General features: G+C 36.4%; 1 protein-coding gene across 4 annotated transcripts in view; it reads left to right on the plus strand.

Moving 5' to 3' along the window:
• Ndae1 (Na[+]-driven anion exchanger 1) overlaps window positions 1-20438 on the plus strand; it is a 511154-nt gene that overhangs the window by 341968 nt on the left and 148748 nt on the right. For all 4 annotated transcript variants that reach the window (XM_090413203.1, XM_090413196.1, XM_090413188.1 and 1 more), the window contains one exon: window positions 15407-15540. In XM_090413203.1, coding sequence (XP_090269329.1) covers window positions 15407-15540 — 134 coding nt within the window. The remainder of the gene's footprint in view (window positions 1-15406; window positions 15541-20438) is intronic.

Here is a 20438-nt window from a genome sequence, read left to right on the forward strand (position 1 = left end):
CCTCATTTCTGTCTATTTTCTTGATGTCATACGTATAATAGTTGTATGCTAAGTAAAAATATTTTTTTCATTTGAAAATTATCTCAAGAATCATGCTAACATTTTAATTAAATGAAATACAGTATACCCTCCTTACTTTCCCCTGAGTTTATAATTTAATAGATCAGGGATGTGCATTTCAAATATAATTAAATAGACTCAAACCATTGCCAACAAGTGATGCAGATTTTTTGGCTTTATGCTATTTTCAATAATAGTTTCATTAAATGCAACGGATTTGCTTGGATTGCTTCATTTTTTTGTTTCCCTCACAATTATCAGAAGTATGCTGTAAGCATGAATTTGGCATAAACTGCTTTAATTCACTTATCAACTACAGAATAGGCTTATCTAATATAGTATATTTCTAACTATATTCAGTTGTGTAAGGATAAATTTTTTTAAATTCATCAAGTTAAACACATGGATTTTCTTTTTTATATAATTCTCTCTCTTTCTTACACACACACACACACGAGGCTGTACAAAATCTATAGCAGTGTGTAAAGAAAAAAAAGCAATCTGTTCATATCTTTTTTGAAGGTTGTAGTCTTCAAGAAATACATCATGGGAAAAGACTCTTTCAAAGAACAGAGATGGAATGAAAAGTGAATGGGAGTATAGTTCGCCCACCGATTAGAGATCCTTCGACACTTCTGCGCATCTCAGAAAAAGGAGAATCCATTCCGATAATAGGGTAATCATTCCGTATTGTGGGATGAGTTGTTTATTATTACCAGTTGGAAAATTAACTTCTCTTTTGTGATTATTGTAGTTAACTATGTTGCTTGTATAACAATTGGAAAATTTTACCTATAAAGCACGTGATTTCGCGTGTTGGCGACCAATTCGAACGTCCTTCATTTCTTTCTCCCCTTCAGCATGAATCGACTATTCTTGGAAAGACGCAAAGCAGGGACCTACAAATGGTGGGCAAACTATAATAGGTTCAGTGGGTTAACAATTTAAGTGTAAATCAGTGTCAATCAGCTGTTGCTCTGTTGTAAGATTAGCAGAAATGAAGGAATGATAGATACCAATTCTGCTGAGGCAACTCTAAAAATATCTATAGAAAACACACAATGCAGAAAATGTTTCTGAGACAGTGGCTAGAGAGTATGTAGATTAGGAGAGTCATCAGTTAGCGAAATACCTTTTTCTGGACAATCAAGAATATCAGATTCTTGAATAATTATCAGATAATCGTCCAAATCTTGTTAGATACCAATTCTGCTGAGGCAACTCTAAAAATATCTATAGAAAACACCCAATGCAGAAAATGTTTCTGAGACAGTGGCTAGAGAGTATGTGAGATTAGGAGAGTCATCAGTTAGCGAAATACCTTTTTCTGGACAATCAAGAATATCAGATTCTTGAATAATTATCAGATAATCGTCAAAAATTGTTATCAGATTCTTGTTGATGGTACAAATATGAATCTTATTGTAAAACTATGAGGATGATTATGTGTCTACCACCAAATTGGTTTGATAATTATTGTAGAGCTGTATTTAAATTGGAATGCAAAGAGTGAATTAATATTCTCTCTTCTGTTGATCTCCAGCTGAACTATATATTTTCCCCTATCTGCTTCAAAAAAATTTTTCCTGTTTTTATGGCCATTCTCTACATTATTTCACTCACTATTTAAACAAAAGTTTAATTTCATACACATACCTGCATGCACACAGTATCAGAATTTTTAAGAAAATACACATTTACAAGTTGCAACCACCATTGAAATAGCATATTTGGAATACTTCATTGTTGAATGATTTTTGAAGTAGATATATGTAATATTTGCAAATTTTGGCATTGTTATAAAATATGAACAGTCTGTCAAAACCTATATTTATTCTCATAATTTGGGCTTATAATTACCAATGAACAGTCAGTACTGCAGAATTTCTAATGTGTATACGTTAGATGGATCTGTTAAATAATGTTAATTATTTAATTTTTTATGTCTGCTGCACCTTTGTAAAATATTAACTTGAATTATTTATCTTATCTTAACTTTGCTCTTTACTTTTACTTGTTCCAACTTCACTAAATTAAGAGTGAAGTTGGAACAAGTAAAGAACTATAAACTTCTCAAAGTTAATCTTACTGTGACCAATTTCTGTTCCCCCCCCCCCTCACCACCACCACCACTAAACAAACTTTGTGTAAATTTAATGTATGCAGTTTCCCACGCTCATACAAATCAAATTAGGAAATTTATTTTGTTTTTGACTGTGCCATCTAATTTGAGTAAATATTGTTTGAAAATTAGGGTGAGCAAAAACAGGAATTAATCAGTAACAAAATCCAAATTCTCTATATGCAAGTCATGACTATTTGTATCTTATTATGCCCGCAGGTTCGCATTTTTTTGGAGATAGTGCATTAACCAAAGAACAAATCAGGTAGTTACAAAACATTTATTTTACAAGTAGACAAGAAGTACATTACACTCAAGATATTGTGCAATTATCACACTTAACCCTTTTACAAGCAGGCAATTTGTATGACAAACTCACAATGCACACAATTAATGGGTTAACTTGCTAGACATAAACCATGCACACTCTTGCTCACTGCATAAACAGGTTAAAAAAATTCCTTCCCTCAAATACTGACTTAAAAATTGCCTAATTGTATATAAATTCTTAATAATACTGCTTCCTATATTAACACTGAGTGCACATTTATAGTCTTAACATACAGGTTAACAAATAATATTCCCACAAGACTTGTGACTGAGATACCATCATTTTACACTCAATTTCTTGTAGGCATATTCATGAATCCGAGATACACTTTCTTACTAATTACAAAAACATTGCCTACTTACAATTTGACCATGAATAAAGAGTCCAATTATCACACTTTGACCATGAATAAAGAGTCTAAACAAAATACAGCATACTTCTTCAGGTCTTAGCGTCTTCTTTCTGGTTAACTTCCTTGCTGCTTGGACCTCACAGGTGCTCTCTTGTAGAACTTTCCTCTGTTGGACATTTGATAGGGAAATTGCCATGGTTCTTGAGACCCATCGAAGAGGGAAACGGCCTGCTGCGCTCTGGAGATGAAGATCCTACAGCGCTCGATGGGTAGAAAACCGGTGACGGGAGAAGAGCCTCAGCAACGAAAGAAACTCATATGAAGAGAAGGTAAAAAAGCTTTGGCGACGAGCAGAAGAAAAGCCAAGGGCCACTAACTCCTTTTATGCAAAATGTCGCTCTTCTCTCTGCTGTTTTTTCGAGATTAGCCTTTAACGATGATGTCATTTCTACCTGTTCGGTCAACATCAGTTGACCTTGCAACCTTTGGTTGGTATTTTGTCATCACTAATCTGGCATAATCCCTACTTACAGCTCTACATACATCAATGTATATGCACTTTTACAGTAGCATTTTATTTAGTATGTTATATTTTAAATATTACTAAATGTTGAGAAAAAAACTGGAAAATCAATTATGAAAAATTAGCAAAGCAAAAATTTTTTCCGCAAGAGATTTTACAGATCCCCTTTATTTAAATTATGGGAATTGGCTATGTTTCCTATATAATCAACATTATTCCAAGCGGTCAGGTTAGAGCCAAAGCCAAATAACTTGGAGGAGACCTCCACATTACCTTTCAGGAATGTGGAGAACTGACTGGGGCTTCTGACCTAATGTCCAATCCTCACCTTCACATAGTGAACCCCATTAGTAGGCATCTACTAGGTACTGAACGAATGAGGATGGGCTGGCAATTTGGAACTTATCCGACCAAATTGTACTCTCTATTGGCTTAAACCACATATACATATGATGGTACATGATGAGATTTTATGCTGGCTGGGGTGTCACCCAGTTAAACAAGGCCCCCATTTTCATTAGGGAACCAGAGCAAACTGAAAAGTCAGCTACTGAAACAAATTCCAACTCAACATCAGCAGAATTGAAGATAAGAACCATCAATATAAGGAGTATTAATGGAAAGGAAATCAAACTTGTTGAAGAATTGGAGAAGTACCATGTGGACATAATTGGCAATACTGAGACAAAGAAGACAAAAAAAAAAGTGAAATCTGAAATCTCACTAAATAATAAGTATAGGATGTTATTTTCAGGCAATAATGATTAAGGAAAGGAAGGAGCAGCAATAGCATTCAACACCAAACATGAATATAAACTTCTTGAAAGAAAGGCATTTTCAAGTAAAGTTATGTGGGTAAACTTTAAAATGAGGACATAGACAATGAAACTTATTTGAGCATATAGTCCCACAGAAGGTTCTTCTAAGGAAGAAGTGGAGGAATTTTTTGAGTCATTAGAACAAGCAGCTGACATAAAAAAAATGGAAAAAGTGGTCCTTGTAGGAGATCTAAACAGCAAAGCAGGAAATGAATCCCACCAGACATGTAGGAACATTTTGGGAAAATTTGGAGTAAAGGGCAAAGCTAATATAATGGTAAGTATTTACTGGACTTCTGCTCAGGACATGGATTAGTCATTACTAACACTTGTTTCAACATAAAGATGTGCGCAATTTCACATGGAGAGAAGAAATAACACAAGAAATAAGAAAAGCCTCGTTGATATCATTGTTTGATAGTAATATTATCAGGCTTATTCAGGATACAAGAGTGTACAGAGAAATTAAAATTAGAAGTGACCATTACTTAGTACTAAGCAGCATAAAAATGGATATCACATTGAAAAGAACAGTATGTAACAAAGTTTTAAAAAGAATTAAAGTTGAGCAGCTTTTACAAGTAAGTTGTAAACTTGACTATACAAATATTATTGAAGCAAAAATGAAACAATTTGAAAACAAGAACCAAACTTTGAAGTCTCGATGGCAAATTCTGAAGAAGACATTGATTGATTCAGCTAGGGAGGTATGTGGTAAAATTGTCTGCAAGGATAGAAAAATAAGAATCCATGGTGGACACAAGAAGTTAAAGAAGCAGTACTGGAAAAGAAGAAATTATTCCAAAAGTTCCTAGCAAATAAGTCAGCAGATGCCCTAAAAGAATACAGAGAAAAATGTAAGACAGCTAAACTGTGTGTAAAAGTAGCTAAAGAAAAGTCATGTGAAGACTTGAGTATGGAAAATAAATATCAGAAAAGTGGGAAATGTTCTCGAGAATTTTCTAGTATGGTTCTGTTAACTGTTTGGTTCGCATGACATTTTGGAGTGATTACTTTTAAAGATTCTCATGCGAACCAAGCAGTTAACAGAACCGTACTAGAAAATTTTCAAGAGGAATACAAAGAGGAGTACATATCAATACTTGACATAGAAAAAGCTGTCAAAATCTTGAAATGTGGAAAGGCAGCTGGAGTAGATTATATTCAACAGAAATACTTAAATATGAAGGTATAAAAGTTTTGCGGTGGCTACATTCATAATTCAGAAGGCCTAGCTATCAGGCTGAATTTCCAACGATTGGAGTAGAGCACTCATAGCACGATCTATAAAAAATTAAAAGAAATAAAAACTGAATGTGAGAATTGAAGAGTACTTTCTCTACTAAGTGTTCAGGTAAGATTTATGCAAGCATACTTGAAAAGAGGTTGAGAAACATTGTGGAATAGAAACTTGGAGAAAAACAAGCTAGGTTCAGACCAAATAGAGGTTGTCAAGATCAGATTTTCACTTTAAGACAGATAGTTGAGTAATCGTGGGAATGTTACAAGGATCTGTAGTTGAGTTTTGTAGATCTGTAAAACACATACAACAAAGTGTCCAGAGAAAAGCTTTTCAAAACACATTATATAATAAATTTAGTTTAATCCTTTATCCAAGTGTGAGCAAACAAAGTTTGCGCCTGAAAGTATCTTCAGGACTGAAGTAAGGTGGTACACACCAGGGCAACTCGTTGCAAAGGTGGAGCAAGCTACCAACACTCCTGTCTCAGTATCTCCTATAATGCAAAACACATCTCCTTGCGGATATGTCTAATGTTATGCATTAAGGGAAGGGCCACTACCCAGACTAGTTTCGACCTTTATTGAGGTCTCTTCAGTGGGAGCCAGGCCCAAGCTGAGATACCAGGCAGAAGCATTCGCAGGTCATCTCCACCTATAGAAGTTGCCAAATGGTGTGCCACCCATTTTTAATAAATTACTCTGGATTTAGAGAAAGATGTTGAAAGTTTATTTTTCACTTGGTTAGAATATAATAAATTTAGTTTAATCCTTTATCCAAGTGTGAGCAAACAAAGTTTGCGCCTGAAAGTATCTTCAGGACTGAAGTAAGGTGGTACACACCAGGGCAACTCGTTGCAAAGGTGGAGCAAGCTACCAACACTCCTGTCTCAGTATCTCCTATAATGCAAAACACATCTCCTTGCGGATATGTCTAATGTTATGCATTAAGGGAAGGGCCACTACCCAGACTAGTTTCGACCTTTATTGAGGTCTCTTCAGTGGGAGCCAGGCCCAAGCTGAGATACCAGGCAGAAGCATTCGCAGGTCATCTCCACCTATAGAAGTTGCCAAATGGTGTGCCACCCATTTTTAATAAATTACTCTGGATTTAGAGAAAGATGTTGAAAGTTTATTTTTCACTTGGTTAGAATATAATAAATTTAGTTTAATCCTTTATCCAAGTGTGAGCAAACAAAGTTTGCGCCTGAAAGTATCTTCAGGACTGAAGTAAGGTGGTACACACCAGGGCAACTCGTTGCAAAGGTGGAGCAAGCTACCAACACTCCTGTCTCAGTATCTCCTATAATGCAAAACACATCTCCTTGCGGATATGTCTAATGTTATGCATTAAGGGAAGGGCCACTACCCAGACTAGTTTCGACCTTTATTGAGGTCTCTTCAGTGGGAGCCAGGCCCAAGCTGAGATACCAGGCAGAAGCATTCGCAGGTCATCTCCACCTATAGAAGTTGCCAAATGGTGTGCCACCCATTTTTAATAAATTACTCTGGATTTAGAGAAAGATGTTGAAAGTTTATTTTTCACTTGGTTAGAATATAATAAATTTAGTTTAATCCTTTATCCAAGTGTGAGCAAACAAAGTTTGCGCCTGAAAGTATCTTCAGGACTGAAGTAAGGTGGTACACACCAGGGCAACTCGTTGCAAAGGTGGAGCAAGCTACCAACACTCCTGTCTCAGTATCTCCTATAATGCAAAACACATCTCCTTGCGGATATGTCTAATGTTATGCATTAAGGGAAGGGCCACTACCCAGACTAGTTTCGACCTTTATTGAGGTCTCTTCAGTGGGAGCCAGGCCCAAGCTGAGATACCAGGCAGAAGCATTCGCAGGTCATCTCCACCTATAGGTGGAGATGACCTGCGAAAACTTCAGTCCTGAAGATACTTTCAGGCGCAAACTTTGTTTGCTCACACTTGGATAAAGGATTAAACTAAATTTATTATATTCTAACCAAGTGAAAAATAAACTTTCAACATCTTTCTCTAAATCCAGAGTAATTTATTAAAAATGGGTGGCACACCATTTGGCAACTTCTATAGGTGGAGATGACCTGCGAATGCTTCTGCCTGGTATCTCAGCTTGGGCCTGGCTCCCACTGAAGAGACCTCAATAAAGGTCGAAACTAGTCTGGGTAGTGGCCCTTCCCTTAATGCATAACATTAGACATATCCGCAAGGAGATGTGTTTTGCATTATAGGAGATACTGAGACAGGAGTGTTGGTAGCTTGCTCCACCTTTGCAACGAGTTGCCCTGGTGTGTACCACCTTACTTCAGTCCTGAAGATACTTTCAGGCGCAAACTTTGTTTGCTCACACTTGGATAAAGGATTAAACTAAATTTATTATATTCTAACCAAGTGAAAAATAAACTTTCAACAAAACACATTATATTTAATGGAACATTATAGAGAGCAATACGTAGTCTATATTTAAGTTGTCAATCAGCAGTTAGAATTGAAAGAAATACAGGAAGATAGTTTCATGTAAAATCAGGAATAAGACAAGGATGCACATTATCTCTACTATTATTCATCAACTATGTGGATCACATTATAAAAGAAAGTGGTATCAGGCCTGATATTAAAATCAGAGATAATCAAACTTGGCTCTTTGTTTTATGTAGACTCCTAAACACATGTAGTGCAAGTCTCCAGCAGGATTCACTAACTAAATTGAATAACAGTTGTAACAAATTTGGCATGAAAATCAGCAATAAATAAAATCCAAAATCATGAAAATAATCAGGAGCATAGAAAACTTCAACTACATTCTGAATGGAGATCCTATAGAACAAGTAAAACATTTCAGCTATTTATGCAGTTTTTAGTGAAGGTGGCAGGTTAAATATGAAAATAGACAACAGATTAAGCAAAGCTGGTATGGGTTACCAGCTGAATAAACTTATATGGAATAAGAGAGAAATGAACCAAAACACCAAACTAGCAGTATACAAGACAGTGTTGAAAACAATTTTATGTTATAGATCTGGTTAGAAATAAAGCACTTGATCTAAGACCAGAGACCACAGATATGAGGGTTCTGAGGAAAATTAGGAAGGTGAACTGATGGCATCAATTGCAGAATCATATTAAAAATGAAGATATTCGAAAGGAATTTGACATTGTTAGCATTCAAGAATATGTCAGTAGAGCTAATCTAAGGTGGAAATCTTTTGTTAGCAAAACAAAAGGTTAGTATTTAATGCCAAGATTGCAGGAAAGAGACCCAGAGGAGGACCAAGATCTAGGTGGATTGATTCAGTCAGAAATGCCTTAGAAGTATGGAATATTAGATATGACAATATTGGAGTGTTCACAAGTAATAGTTAATTTGGAGGAAAATTGTTGCTAGGAGATTAATAATAATGTAAAATCATGTAGTGCTGTCATAGTAACCTGATAACCCTTGGGTGTACATATCAGGAAATTGATTATGATGTAGTTAATTAAAAAAAAAAAAATCAGTTATAAATCCAAAAATGGAAAGACTTGTAATTGGATGCAATTCATAGTATGCATAAAATAATTTGCTATACTCAATTATTCTTTTCTTGATTGTGTGAAAGCTGTCATATATGCCACTCATTTCGCATGTGAAAAATCAAGTTCCATTTTGCTACAAAATTACTTGAGTTTTGAGGTTAATTAACTAGGATTCTTCTGAATATATGGAAGAAAAATTATTGTTTTGCCGTGATCTTGGGGACAAGTAAATTATCTCTAGGACTTGGTTCGCATGGTGTAAATAAGTTAATTGCCTAACATATGAATGATAAAAATTTTGGCAGTAGTGCATAAGTATGAAAAGAATGAGGATGCATGTAAAACAAGTAACGAAATGCATGAGAGACAAGAAATAGTTAAAGTATGCAAAAATTAGATGAGCTTAAAGTTTTCATGTTAATCTTATCCACAAAAAGTTGCAAACCTCTAGTACATTAGTACTGTGATAAGCTTTGGATTTAGTAATCTGGAGACCAAAGAAGCAACTTTTTTAAGCTAGTTCAGGCTCTTGAGGAAGCAAGGTTGTGGTCTTACATGGGTGGTGAAATTCATCTACTGTCTATAGGCATTTACACACATCGTGTAATTAAATTAGCATAAAAAACATACTTGTAATTAAAAATATATAAAAAATTGAAATTAGAAGTAATTTTCATTGCTTATCTTTTGTATCTAACAAGCATTAGAACTTGTTAATTTAAGAATCATTGTTTCACTTAGGCTAATGAAAATATCATTACTAGTAAAACATGAAGTAAAAAGGAAAACATTATTATTATTATTAAACAACACCTCATGGAGTCGAAGACTCATCTGGGAGGTCCTTTTATCACACACACATCTCATCATACCGTGTCTTAAACACACTCAAACTCCTTGCAGACACCACATTCTCAGGCAAGGCATTCCAATCATTCACAACTCTGCATGAAAAAAACCTGCCTCTCACTCCCCTACTCACACCCTCTTTATACAGTTTCCAGGGATGACCTCTGTTTCTCCCCTGATCTCCCACTATTCTCTGTAGAACTTCTCCACCATTGATCTTATAACAACCCCTTACCAACTTTTAGGTCTCTATCATATCTCCCTTCTTCCTTCTCTCCGCCAGACTCCGCAAATTACATCTTCTCAATCTTTCCTCATACTCAACATGCCAGAGGTCAGAAACTACCTTAGTCAGTCACCTTTGGACCCTTTCCAACATCTCTTCATTCTTCTGAAAACCTGGTGACCAAATCTGGGCACAATAGTCCATGTGTGGCCTAATCAAAGCCTTATACAATGGAACAAGAATCTCCCTACTTCTACATGTCAGTGTCTTCCGCATCATTCCCAGAAGTCTTTGTGTTGTCTTCACAATTTTGGCGATGTGTCCCCTAAATTTTAGATCCTTATCCATTATCACCCCCAGATCTCTTATTTCCTCTACTTTCAACAATATATTCTGACCAAGCATAAATTCTGCATCCCATCTTTGTTTTCCAAATTTTAAAACCTTACATTTTGCAACATTGAACTCACATCCCCATTTGCTTGCAAATTACTCAATTTATTCAAGTCTTCTTGCAAGGCCACAACATCTTCACTACTCTTTATGGTTCGTCCCAACTTTGCATCATCTGCAAACAACTGAATATCTCCATCCAAAGCTTCGCCAATATCATTAATATACAAGTTAAATAGTAATGGCCCTAAAACAGATCCCTGAGGCACTCTACTAGTGACTTTCCTTTTCCTGGATGTTGCACCCCCATACACAACTTGTTGATACCTATCAGATAGCCAGTCTCCAATCCAATGCACTAATCTAATATCCAACCCCATCTGCTCTAGTTTGACTGTCAACTTATCATGAGGTACTCTATCAAAAGCTTTTTGCAAAATCCAAATATATTACTGTGTATCCTTCTCCTCTGTCCAAGGAAGCAGTCACTTTATTGTAATAAGTAAGTAGATTACTAAAACACGACCTCCCTTTAGCAAATCCATGCTGTCCATCAAAGATTATACCATTGTTGTCAACCCAACTCTGGATCCTAGTTCTCACAAGCTTCTCCAACAACTTAACCACAACACCTGACACACAGATAGGCCTATAGTTTGATGCTTGAGTTCGATCACCTCCTTTATGAAGTGGCACAATCTTGCCCTTATTCCACTCTTTAGGGACTTGACCAAGTGCAAGACTCTTATTAAAAAAATATGTCAAGGCAGGTGTTAACTCTCTGGCACATTCCTTCAGAATATGCGGTGATATATTATCAAGTCCCACAGCCTTATTTACATCTAGTTTACTCAACTCCCCAAACACCTCTTGCTCACTTACAGTCAGTCTCTCCTCCCCATCATCAACTGCTCTCAATCTCTCCATGAAGTCACATTCACAAGATTGAAAGATCTTTATGAAGTGTTCATTAAGTATCTCCACCACACAGTCTGCAACAGCTGTCTTTATACCATTTCCTCCAATCAATGTCATCCTTCCATAATCATTCTTTCTTTTGGTGGCAACATATTGAAAGAACTCCCTAGGATTCTTTTTGGCTTCATTAGCTAACTGCTGTTCATGCCTCTCTTTAGCTACTCTCACCAACCAAGTCACCCTCCTTGCCTGGTCTTTGTAGACCTCATGAAATTGGTTACTTCCACTTCTCTTATGCTGCCTACACAATGCCCTTTTTCTCTGTATTGCATGCTTAATCTCTTTAATCATCCATCTCGCACCTACTTTATTTAACCTTCTCACCCTTGGAATACATTTAGCCATTGCATCTGCTAAATAGTTTTTGAAAATCCCCCAAGCTGCATTGATCTCTTTTCCAGCTAACTCCTCATTCCATGCTACACCTGCAATCTGTCTCCTGAGCTCTTCATAATCCCCCCCCCCCCTTGTAGTTCCACATATACCCTTTTTTCACAGGGGTCCTTGCACTGCTGGCAGCCACCCAGGTAATCACCTCATGGTCACTTTCACTAATTGGTGGATGATTTGACACCTCATTTATAATTACATCCTCTGATGAGATGACCAAATCCAAGACCCTTAATCCTCGTGTGCCCTCTATTACATACTATCTGAGGTAGTTATCTCTCAAAATCTCAAGAAACTCATTTTCTTTACTTCTAGTTGCTATCTCTTCATTCCAGTCTATATTGCCATAATTAAAATCACCCATAATGATCACCCTTTTCTTATTTGCTTGGCTTATTTGACTATACATTTCACTATCACAACCATCCACATTACCAAGTCTATAACAACATCCCACCAAGTATTTGATTCCATTCACCTCTATCTCACACCATACTGCCTCAAAACCACTAGCACTATTTCCCTCTTGCATCTCCACTTTATATGGACATAACTCTTTCTCTATCATCAATAGCACTCCCCCTCCCTTTTTACCCCCTCTGTCCTCACAAAACACATCATACCATTCCATCTCTGTTCCTGTCAGGATGTCATCCTCATCTAACCATATCTCACTTATCCCAACAATTTTGTGTGAACAGACTCAATTAGTGCAACCATTTCATCTGCCTTGTTTCTTATACTTCTAGCATTTGTATACAAACACAACAGCTCATTTCTGGATCTACAGCTAGTTCCACTGATACAACCACTCACTCAGTGTGATCTCTCCATGTTCGACTGTGGCCCTTTGCCTTTCTGCTGCTTCATTTTAAAACCCTTTTCAATTCCAACTGTTTCCTCTTGATCCTTTGTCATCCTATTCCTTTCATGCCTACACATGCTCACCTCCTCTTGCACACCCATTCTCTCATTTTCTATACTCATACCACTCACTTCCCCATTCATATCCACTTCTTCAATCTCTCCTCTTATTCTCCTGCTCTTCAACATCACTCCCCTCTCGATCTGATTCATTCTCTCTATTCACTTCTCTACCTTCCAGCAGCAGTCTCTCCAAGTGACTCACACCATAACCACTCAAATGCAGTCCATCATTCCCGTAATGCTCACTTCATCCCTCAAACTCATTCTACACATTAACAAACTGTACTCCCATCTCCTCACACATTTCGGCCAGAATATCATTCATAATCCTTGCTCTCTGCCTCATTTCACCACAGTCTTACCTAGGCAACACACTGACTACCCTTCCTGTCACACTATTCTCTTTTATCTTTCCAAACAGCCTACTGATATTTATTTTGACATGCTCTTTGTTCTCTCTCAAATCATTTGTACCAATTAATACTATTAACTCTTTTGCTTGCTCCTGCCTCATATCCAATGCCTCAATCACTCTACTCATTTTACCGCCTGGAAAACATACCTTGTGCATTTTATCCTCTAGCACACCTTTAATAATGGAGTCGCCATACAATGCCACTCGCTCATCTTTCGTTAACTTTTTCATGCCATCATGATTTATTTTAATAGTTTTGACCTGAATCCTCTTAATTTCATTCTGCATCCATTTCATTTCTTGCCTCATCCAATCCAGTTCACTTTCCGAATCTCGCGACACATTCTCTCTATCATTAAATCTTTCTAACTCTCGATCCCCCTCTTCTCACTTTCCCTCTAATTCATCCTTCTTTGTTTCCGTACTTTTGGTCCAACATACATCCAACTTTCACTATCATTCTTCTCACTTTCACTCTCATTCATCCTTCTTTGTTTCCGTACTTTCGGTCCAACATAAGTCCAACTTTCACTATCATTCATTATTTTTTCGCTATCATTTATGCTTTCGATTTTTTTCACTTGCGATTTCTGCATCATGCCATTTCTACTTTCATTCGTTCTCTCAATTTGTTTTCTTTTTGCCTCACTTTCGTCCCTTTTAACATCTGTTATGGTTTTCAAATCACTCTTTTTCTTTTTTCCTGATTTTTTAACATTTTTTCCCCTCTCTTTCTTACCATCCTTCTCTTTCAAACGTGCACTTGCGACACAATCGGTATTAACACTTTCTGTCATTAATTTCATATTTGCATTCATCAGTTCCTCGTTCAGGTCACGCTTCGTGCACACCCTTCTTCCATCCGCACTAAACATCCACAAATCATTTATGTAATCGAAGGAATACATATAACAGACCTCATACTTAACGAAATGACTGAAATCTAAATTAAAATCATGGAATAACAATGCCGCCGCCATTTTTTTTTTTTTTTTTTTTCTCTCTCTCTCTCTCTCTCTCTCAAGAAATATCCCCCACACTAATAATACCGGTAGCACACAACGTTTACAGCTGCTCTTACTCAAACAATTACGCATATATACTTAATTATTCCTAGTAAAACTTATCTGAATCAGGAGCACTTCAAATTGCGTTCGCAGCGCTTGGCTCCCTCAAATCCAGTAATAAACATTACAGAAGGAATAACCATCTACAGTGACTCAAAATCTGCACTTGAGGCATTTAAAAATGGAAAAACAAAACTCATACAGGAAATTCATGAACTGCTAACAACTTTAAATTTGAAAAATAAGAACTGTACACTGCAATGGATACCAGCCCATGTAAAGATTGAAAGCAATGATAGAGCAAACAGACTAGTCAAAGAAGCAAGGTACTTGCCTCAAATATTACACCCACTATCACTAACTGATGCTAACTCTGTCGCCAAAATAAGATTGGTAAAACAAACTATCAAAAATAAAAATGAAATCAGCGAAATTAATGAAAATAGAGAAATAACCACAATCATCTAAGTCGGTGTTTCTCAACCTCGTAAACCTACCCTATAAATTTTATAATATATAGCTACTTTACATATTTTTGCAAACTATATGTGCAGATCTAAATAAAGAACATATTTTGTGATGTTGAAGGACCTTAAAAATTATATCTGTCATCATCATATGGTTAGTCTATAACATGAGTTTCATGCTTCCCAACAATCACGGTATATTGGACTCAGCCTCTTCCCTTTACCGTCTTATCTCTTAAGAGATAAGACGGTAAAGGGAAGAGAACGAGAAGATGGCTTGGTTGGTTAGCAGTTGGACTATAAAATGGATGTTGGGCTACTACCACTTGTGTTATTATAACCCTTATTTAAAGGAGATGGAATGATGAATGCTAGTCCAGTAGAACGTTGCCGAAATAAGTAATTCTGGAAAACATAAGCAGTACAAAGCAGTTTTAAAGCCATTTTTTAAGAAAATCAAATTGCAGCACAATAATAACAACAAAAAACTGGTGATGATGAAGATTGTTAACTCACAATGAAGCTTGACAGTGTGTCACATATATGATCTCTCTCTCTAATTATTTGTTTTCAAATAAGAATATATAAATAAAAAATGTGTCAAAAAATAAAAATTTTAAGACTGTCATTATATAACCATACTTGAGTGTTTGTGTAGTCTTCTATGTATATAATCAATTTTAAAATGTCATTTAAAAATACACACAGATATACATAAAATTATGTCTGCATCTATTTTTAAGGCTGCCATGGAAAGTCTTCTTTCTGGAGCTATTTGTGGTATTCTCTATGGATTATTTAGCGGACAACCTCTAACAATATTAGGAAGCACTGGTCCTGTATTAGTTTTTGAAACAATACTGTTTGACTTTTGTAGGTAAGTAATATTATTCTATACAGACACTAATAATATATATTTTAATTCTCATTTTGAGTTCTAATAAAAAAATAATTATATTGGCTGAAGCATATTCATGAGTCTTGATTAGCAAACAAGAATGACATGAAATAAAAATTCTAACTACTTACAATTAAATATAGACTGTGTTGTGCTCTGCATCATGTCCCATTTAGCTCATGTAACCATAATTTATGGAAAGATTTTCTCTAGCCAACTTACCATATGCCATTTTTCTGGAGCTACGGAACTTAAACACAGTTGTTTTATTCTCATAATTTCTTACTGTTTGTGTTATTTATTTTTTCCCTCATGGTCATCCCATTCTTGAGAAGATTGTTCATGTATATATAGGTAGGTTGTGTGCATGCATGCACTCACATGCATATTTATATACACACACACACACACACACACACCTATAATACTTTCATACCATGAATGAGCAGAAAGGTGGGGAGAAAGAAGAAACTTGCTAACATTAGATTTGAAGATCCTGTATACTGCACTCCTTTACAGGAAAGGCTTTCAAATTACAGAATTGAAGGGATGAATGAATGTGAAGAAAATTTTGTTCTGTGAGTTTGGAGTTGAATTATGTGTTGAATAGCTGTTACACATGCTTTAACAGATTTAGAAGAGTATGGAATTATTGGTGCCAATCAACAGTTTAGGTTCAATGATATTTGGTGAACATTGTCGGTTAGTAATGCTGCTGAAAGATAAGTAATTTTTTTTATCAAATTTTTCTTTGTAATACTGAGTTAATGTTGATTCTCGTAGACAGGCTTATACGTTGGTTATGCATTATTAAAACACTTAAGAAATTGAACAACGTAGTTAAGGATATAAATTAAATTACTCTTTAATAAATATTTCCTGATATTTTGGCAACGTCACGTTGCCATCTTCTAAAGGAACTTACAAAAAAAGTTACGTGACGTAGGCACTACAACACAGAAACTGGGAATGAAGAGATGAAGCTATTGTTCTCCTAACAGTCCTGATGGTGCCCTCTAGCGGGCTAAGTAGGTGTTCTTGGCCGTTGGGCTGAAGGTCTGCTGATGTAGGCCTCCCAAATTTGGGGCAGTCGCATACAACCAAATTTGTTGAGGTTTGGAGAATTTCTTAGGGCTGAAGCTGATTCCATAAAGAGTCTTTCAAATTTGTATTTGCTATGGTGTATCACTACTGTCTTACTTTGGCCAAACAGGCAGGACAGCGAATATCAGAATTTCGGAACACAAGGACTACATCCGTTTTCACAAATACGGTCATTCTGGGCTTGCGGACCATGCTCTGGATACACGCCACAGAATACGGTGGAAGAAAGCTACAGTGATACACCGTAGCAAATACAAATTTGAAAGACTCTTTATGGAATCAGCCTCAGCCCTAAGAAATTCTCCAAACCTCAACAAATTTGGTTGTATGCGACTGCCCCAAATTTGGGAGGCCTATATCAGCAGACCTTCAGCCCAACGGCCAAGAACACCTACTTAGCTCGCTAGAGGGTACCATCAGGACTGTTAGGAGAACAATAGCTTCATCTCTTCATTCCCAGTTTCTGTGTTGTAGTGCCTACGTGCACGTAACTTTTTTTGTAAGTTCCTTTAGAAGATGGCAACGTGACGTTGCCGAAATATCGGAAAATATTTATTAAAGTTTAATTTAATTTATATCCTTAACTACGTTGTTCAATTCCTTAAGTGTTTTAATAATGAGTTAATGTATTGTAATTATTTTATAATGAGAGAAAAAGTTATTAAAATTTAAGTAAAATGTATATATTTCCTTAAAGTATATATCAGCGGTGGCCAACTAAGCATTCTTTTGGAGCCAAAATAATTCTGATAATAATTAGAAGAGCCGCAACCTTTGACCAATGTGATGGTACAGGAGAAAGTGAGTGCGCATGGCGAGGTGGGAGATGGGTATGCAGAAGACATAGCTTGTGCGTACCCATGCATGCTATGCCAAAGCACGTTAGTTACACTTCCGTTGCTCACCAACAACTGCTTTGACTAATTACACACCTAATTTTAAGGAACTTACTAAGCAAATGGATACAAGGAAGGCCTCTGCTAGTAAATAATTAACTAAAATTATTGTGTTTTGACTTTAAAATTTTTCTAATTGTTTAAGTAAACTTCATTTGATGTGTTTCGAATTAAACTTTTATATTGCAGAAATTTTTATTAATCCTTTTTTGTTGACGCCTCTTTTCGTTTTGTTTATTTTTTTCTGGTAGAGCGTGAAGAGCCGTGTGGACACGAGCTGCATACGGCTCGAGAGCCACATTGTGGCCACCCCTGGTATATTGTCAGTAAAGCGCCAATGCATTTCAGAAGGTGGGTGAGTGGGTGGGTTGTGAGTACTTCTCAATGAAAGAGTTTAAGGAGAGGTATGATAGGTATCATATGAATAATGGATCTCCCATGATGAGTCGTCAGACTCCATAGAGATCCCCATGTAATAATAATTTCACACCCATATAAAATCTTACTAGTCATATAATGATGATTCTGTATGGAGTTCACCACTAATATTAATTTTTAATTTGGTGAATTTTTCCTTTATTGAGATGATTTAGCAGAACAAGCAAAGGAGAGCTCTATCATAAGACAGTATCAAAATCTATCAACCCTATCCTGAGGCAATTACCTTCTTTTATCAGTTTTGTTTCCATGTGAAGCTATTCAGATGAACTATGGAGTGTGAAACTGCAATTGGAGCTCTCAAACCCTGTCCATTTCATGGGAAGATTTATGCCAGTCTCCTTATGTGGATTCCATTTTTGTCATCAAATTGACTTTTTAAGTCTTAGAAGAAAAAAAAATTAACTGCTTTCATTTCCATATATTTTTTTGCTATGGAGATCAACACTGACAGCTGTATTCTATCTTTTCCTGAATAACTCAATCCAGAGACAAATTAATGGTTGCCCACAGTTCTCCATGGTTGCTTACAACGTATAGCTATTACACATCATTCCTGTTATCACCATTCTAGTCAGAAGGTAGGAACCATCAAAACTTTGACATAAAGAGCATGTACAGTTTGATATTCATACAAATACTCTTACATTAGGAACTGGTATATGTAAGGATATCGATATGGAATTAGACACTTGACTCTCATTCTGATGAAAAAATTGATATTTCATACCTCAATGAAGTACAGTAAATTACATGGTTTCTCCAGCCACTCATTTAGCAATAACTGAATCCAGTGCTGTAATATATATATGTGTGTGTGTATATATATATATATATATCAGGAGCATATGTTCAGGGTGTGCTAGGCATGTGGTGCACACTCTCACAATATCAATTTTGCGATATTATTATTGTTATTATATGGACATGAACTGTAAAGACTCATTGCAGGAGATCCAATCTATCCACACAATCTACATACCTCTCTTTGAACCCATGAACAGACAAAGTACTCACAACTGACTCTTACCCCATTCCACTCATTCACCACTCTCCAAGCAAAAACTCTAGTCCTCACACCCCTACTAACCACACCTTTATTCAATTCTAGGGATGATTCTTTGTTCAGGTCCTTCTAGCCAAGTGCTGAAACATTTCTCCTGCATCTATATTATAAAATCCTTTAAGCAGCTTAAATATTTCTATCATATCCCCTCTTTTACTCCTATCAACCAACTTCTGCAATCCACACACTTTCAATCTATCCTCATGGGGAACATTCCACAGGTCACTCACCTCTGAATCCTTTCCACTGCTTCCTCATCCCCCAAGAAACCCAGGGGACCAAACTTGAGCACAGCAATCCAGATGTGGGTGTATCAAGGCCGTATAAAAAAGAATGACAACTTCCTTATCTCTACTTGTTAATGTATTCTTCAATAGCTAAGTAATCTTATGGACTAACTTAGCAACTTTAGCAATATGCCCTCTAAACTTTAACTCTCTCTCTACCACCACCCCTAAATCTCTAACTTCATCTGTTTCCTGGAGTACAATACAGTCAGTGTGATACACTCTTGTAATCTATTTATCCCAAATTGCATAACTTTACATTTCTTGACATTAAACTGACACCCGTTAACTTTTGCCCATACTGACAGCCTATTTAAATTGTCCTGCAAGCTCTCCACATCGCCTTGATTAACTATTACTCCATCTAATATTTCCTTTCATGTTATCTCCTATATCATTTATGTACAAATTAAACAGCAAATGTCCTAGTACTGAACCTTGCACTGAACACCACTAGTCACCTGTTTTTGCCTCGATTCTGCCCCTCCATATACCACTTTCTGATATCTGTCCAGCAGCCACCCTCTTATCCACTTAACCAGTGTCATGTCCATTCCCCATTTGTTTTAATTTGCATAACAGAGTTCCATGTAGTATTCTGTGAAATGCCTTTGCAAAATCTAGCAAAATCATCATGTAGCCATTTTCTTTATTCAATTCAGCTGTTACTCTATTATAAAAAGTTAGTAAATTACTAAGGCATGACCAACCCTTCACAAAGCCGTGTTGACCCTCATACGGTATCATATGTTTATCTACCAATTCTTGAATTCTTTTTTTCACCAATGTTTCTAGTACTTACCACCATGCCTGAGATACTGATTGGTCTATAATTTGCCACTGCAGTCTTAGAACCTCCCTTATGCAAGGGGATTATTTTTCCCTCTTACCACTCCCTTGGAACTCTACCAGAACAGAGACTTAAAGAGCCTAGTCAAAGGCATTACCAGTTCCCTTGCACATTCTCACAAAACCCTAGCTGATATCCCATCTAATCCCACAGCTGTATTTACATTGAGATTCTGCAATATCCTAAGAACCTCCAATTCATCCATCTCTGTTCCCACATTAGTATCTGTCACATAG

The sequence above is a fragment of the Typopeltis vanoorti genome, chromosome 2 (assembly GCF_054136105.1).
Source record: "Typopeltis vanoorti isolate ZY-2024b chromosome 2, IOZ_Tvanoo_1.0, whole genome shotgun sequence".
NCBI classification, from domain to species: Eukaryota; Metazoa; Arthropoda; class Arachnida; order Uropygi; family Thelyphonidae; genus Typopeltis; species Typopeltis vanoorti.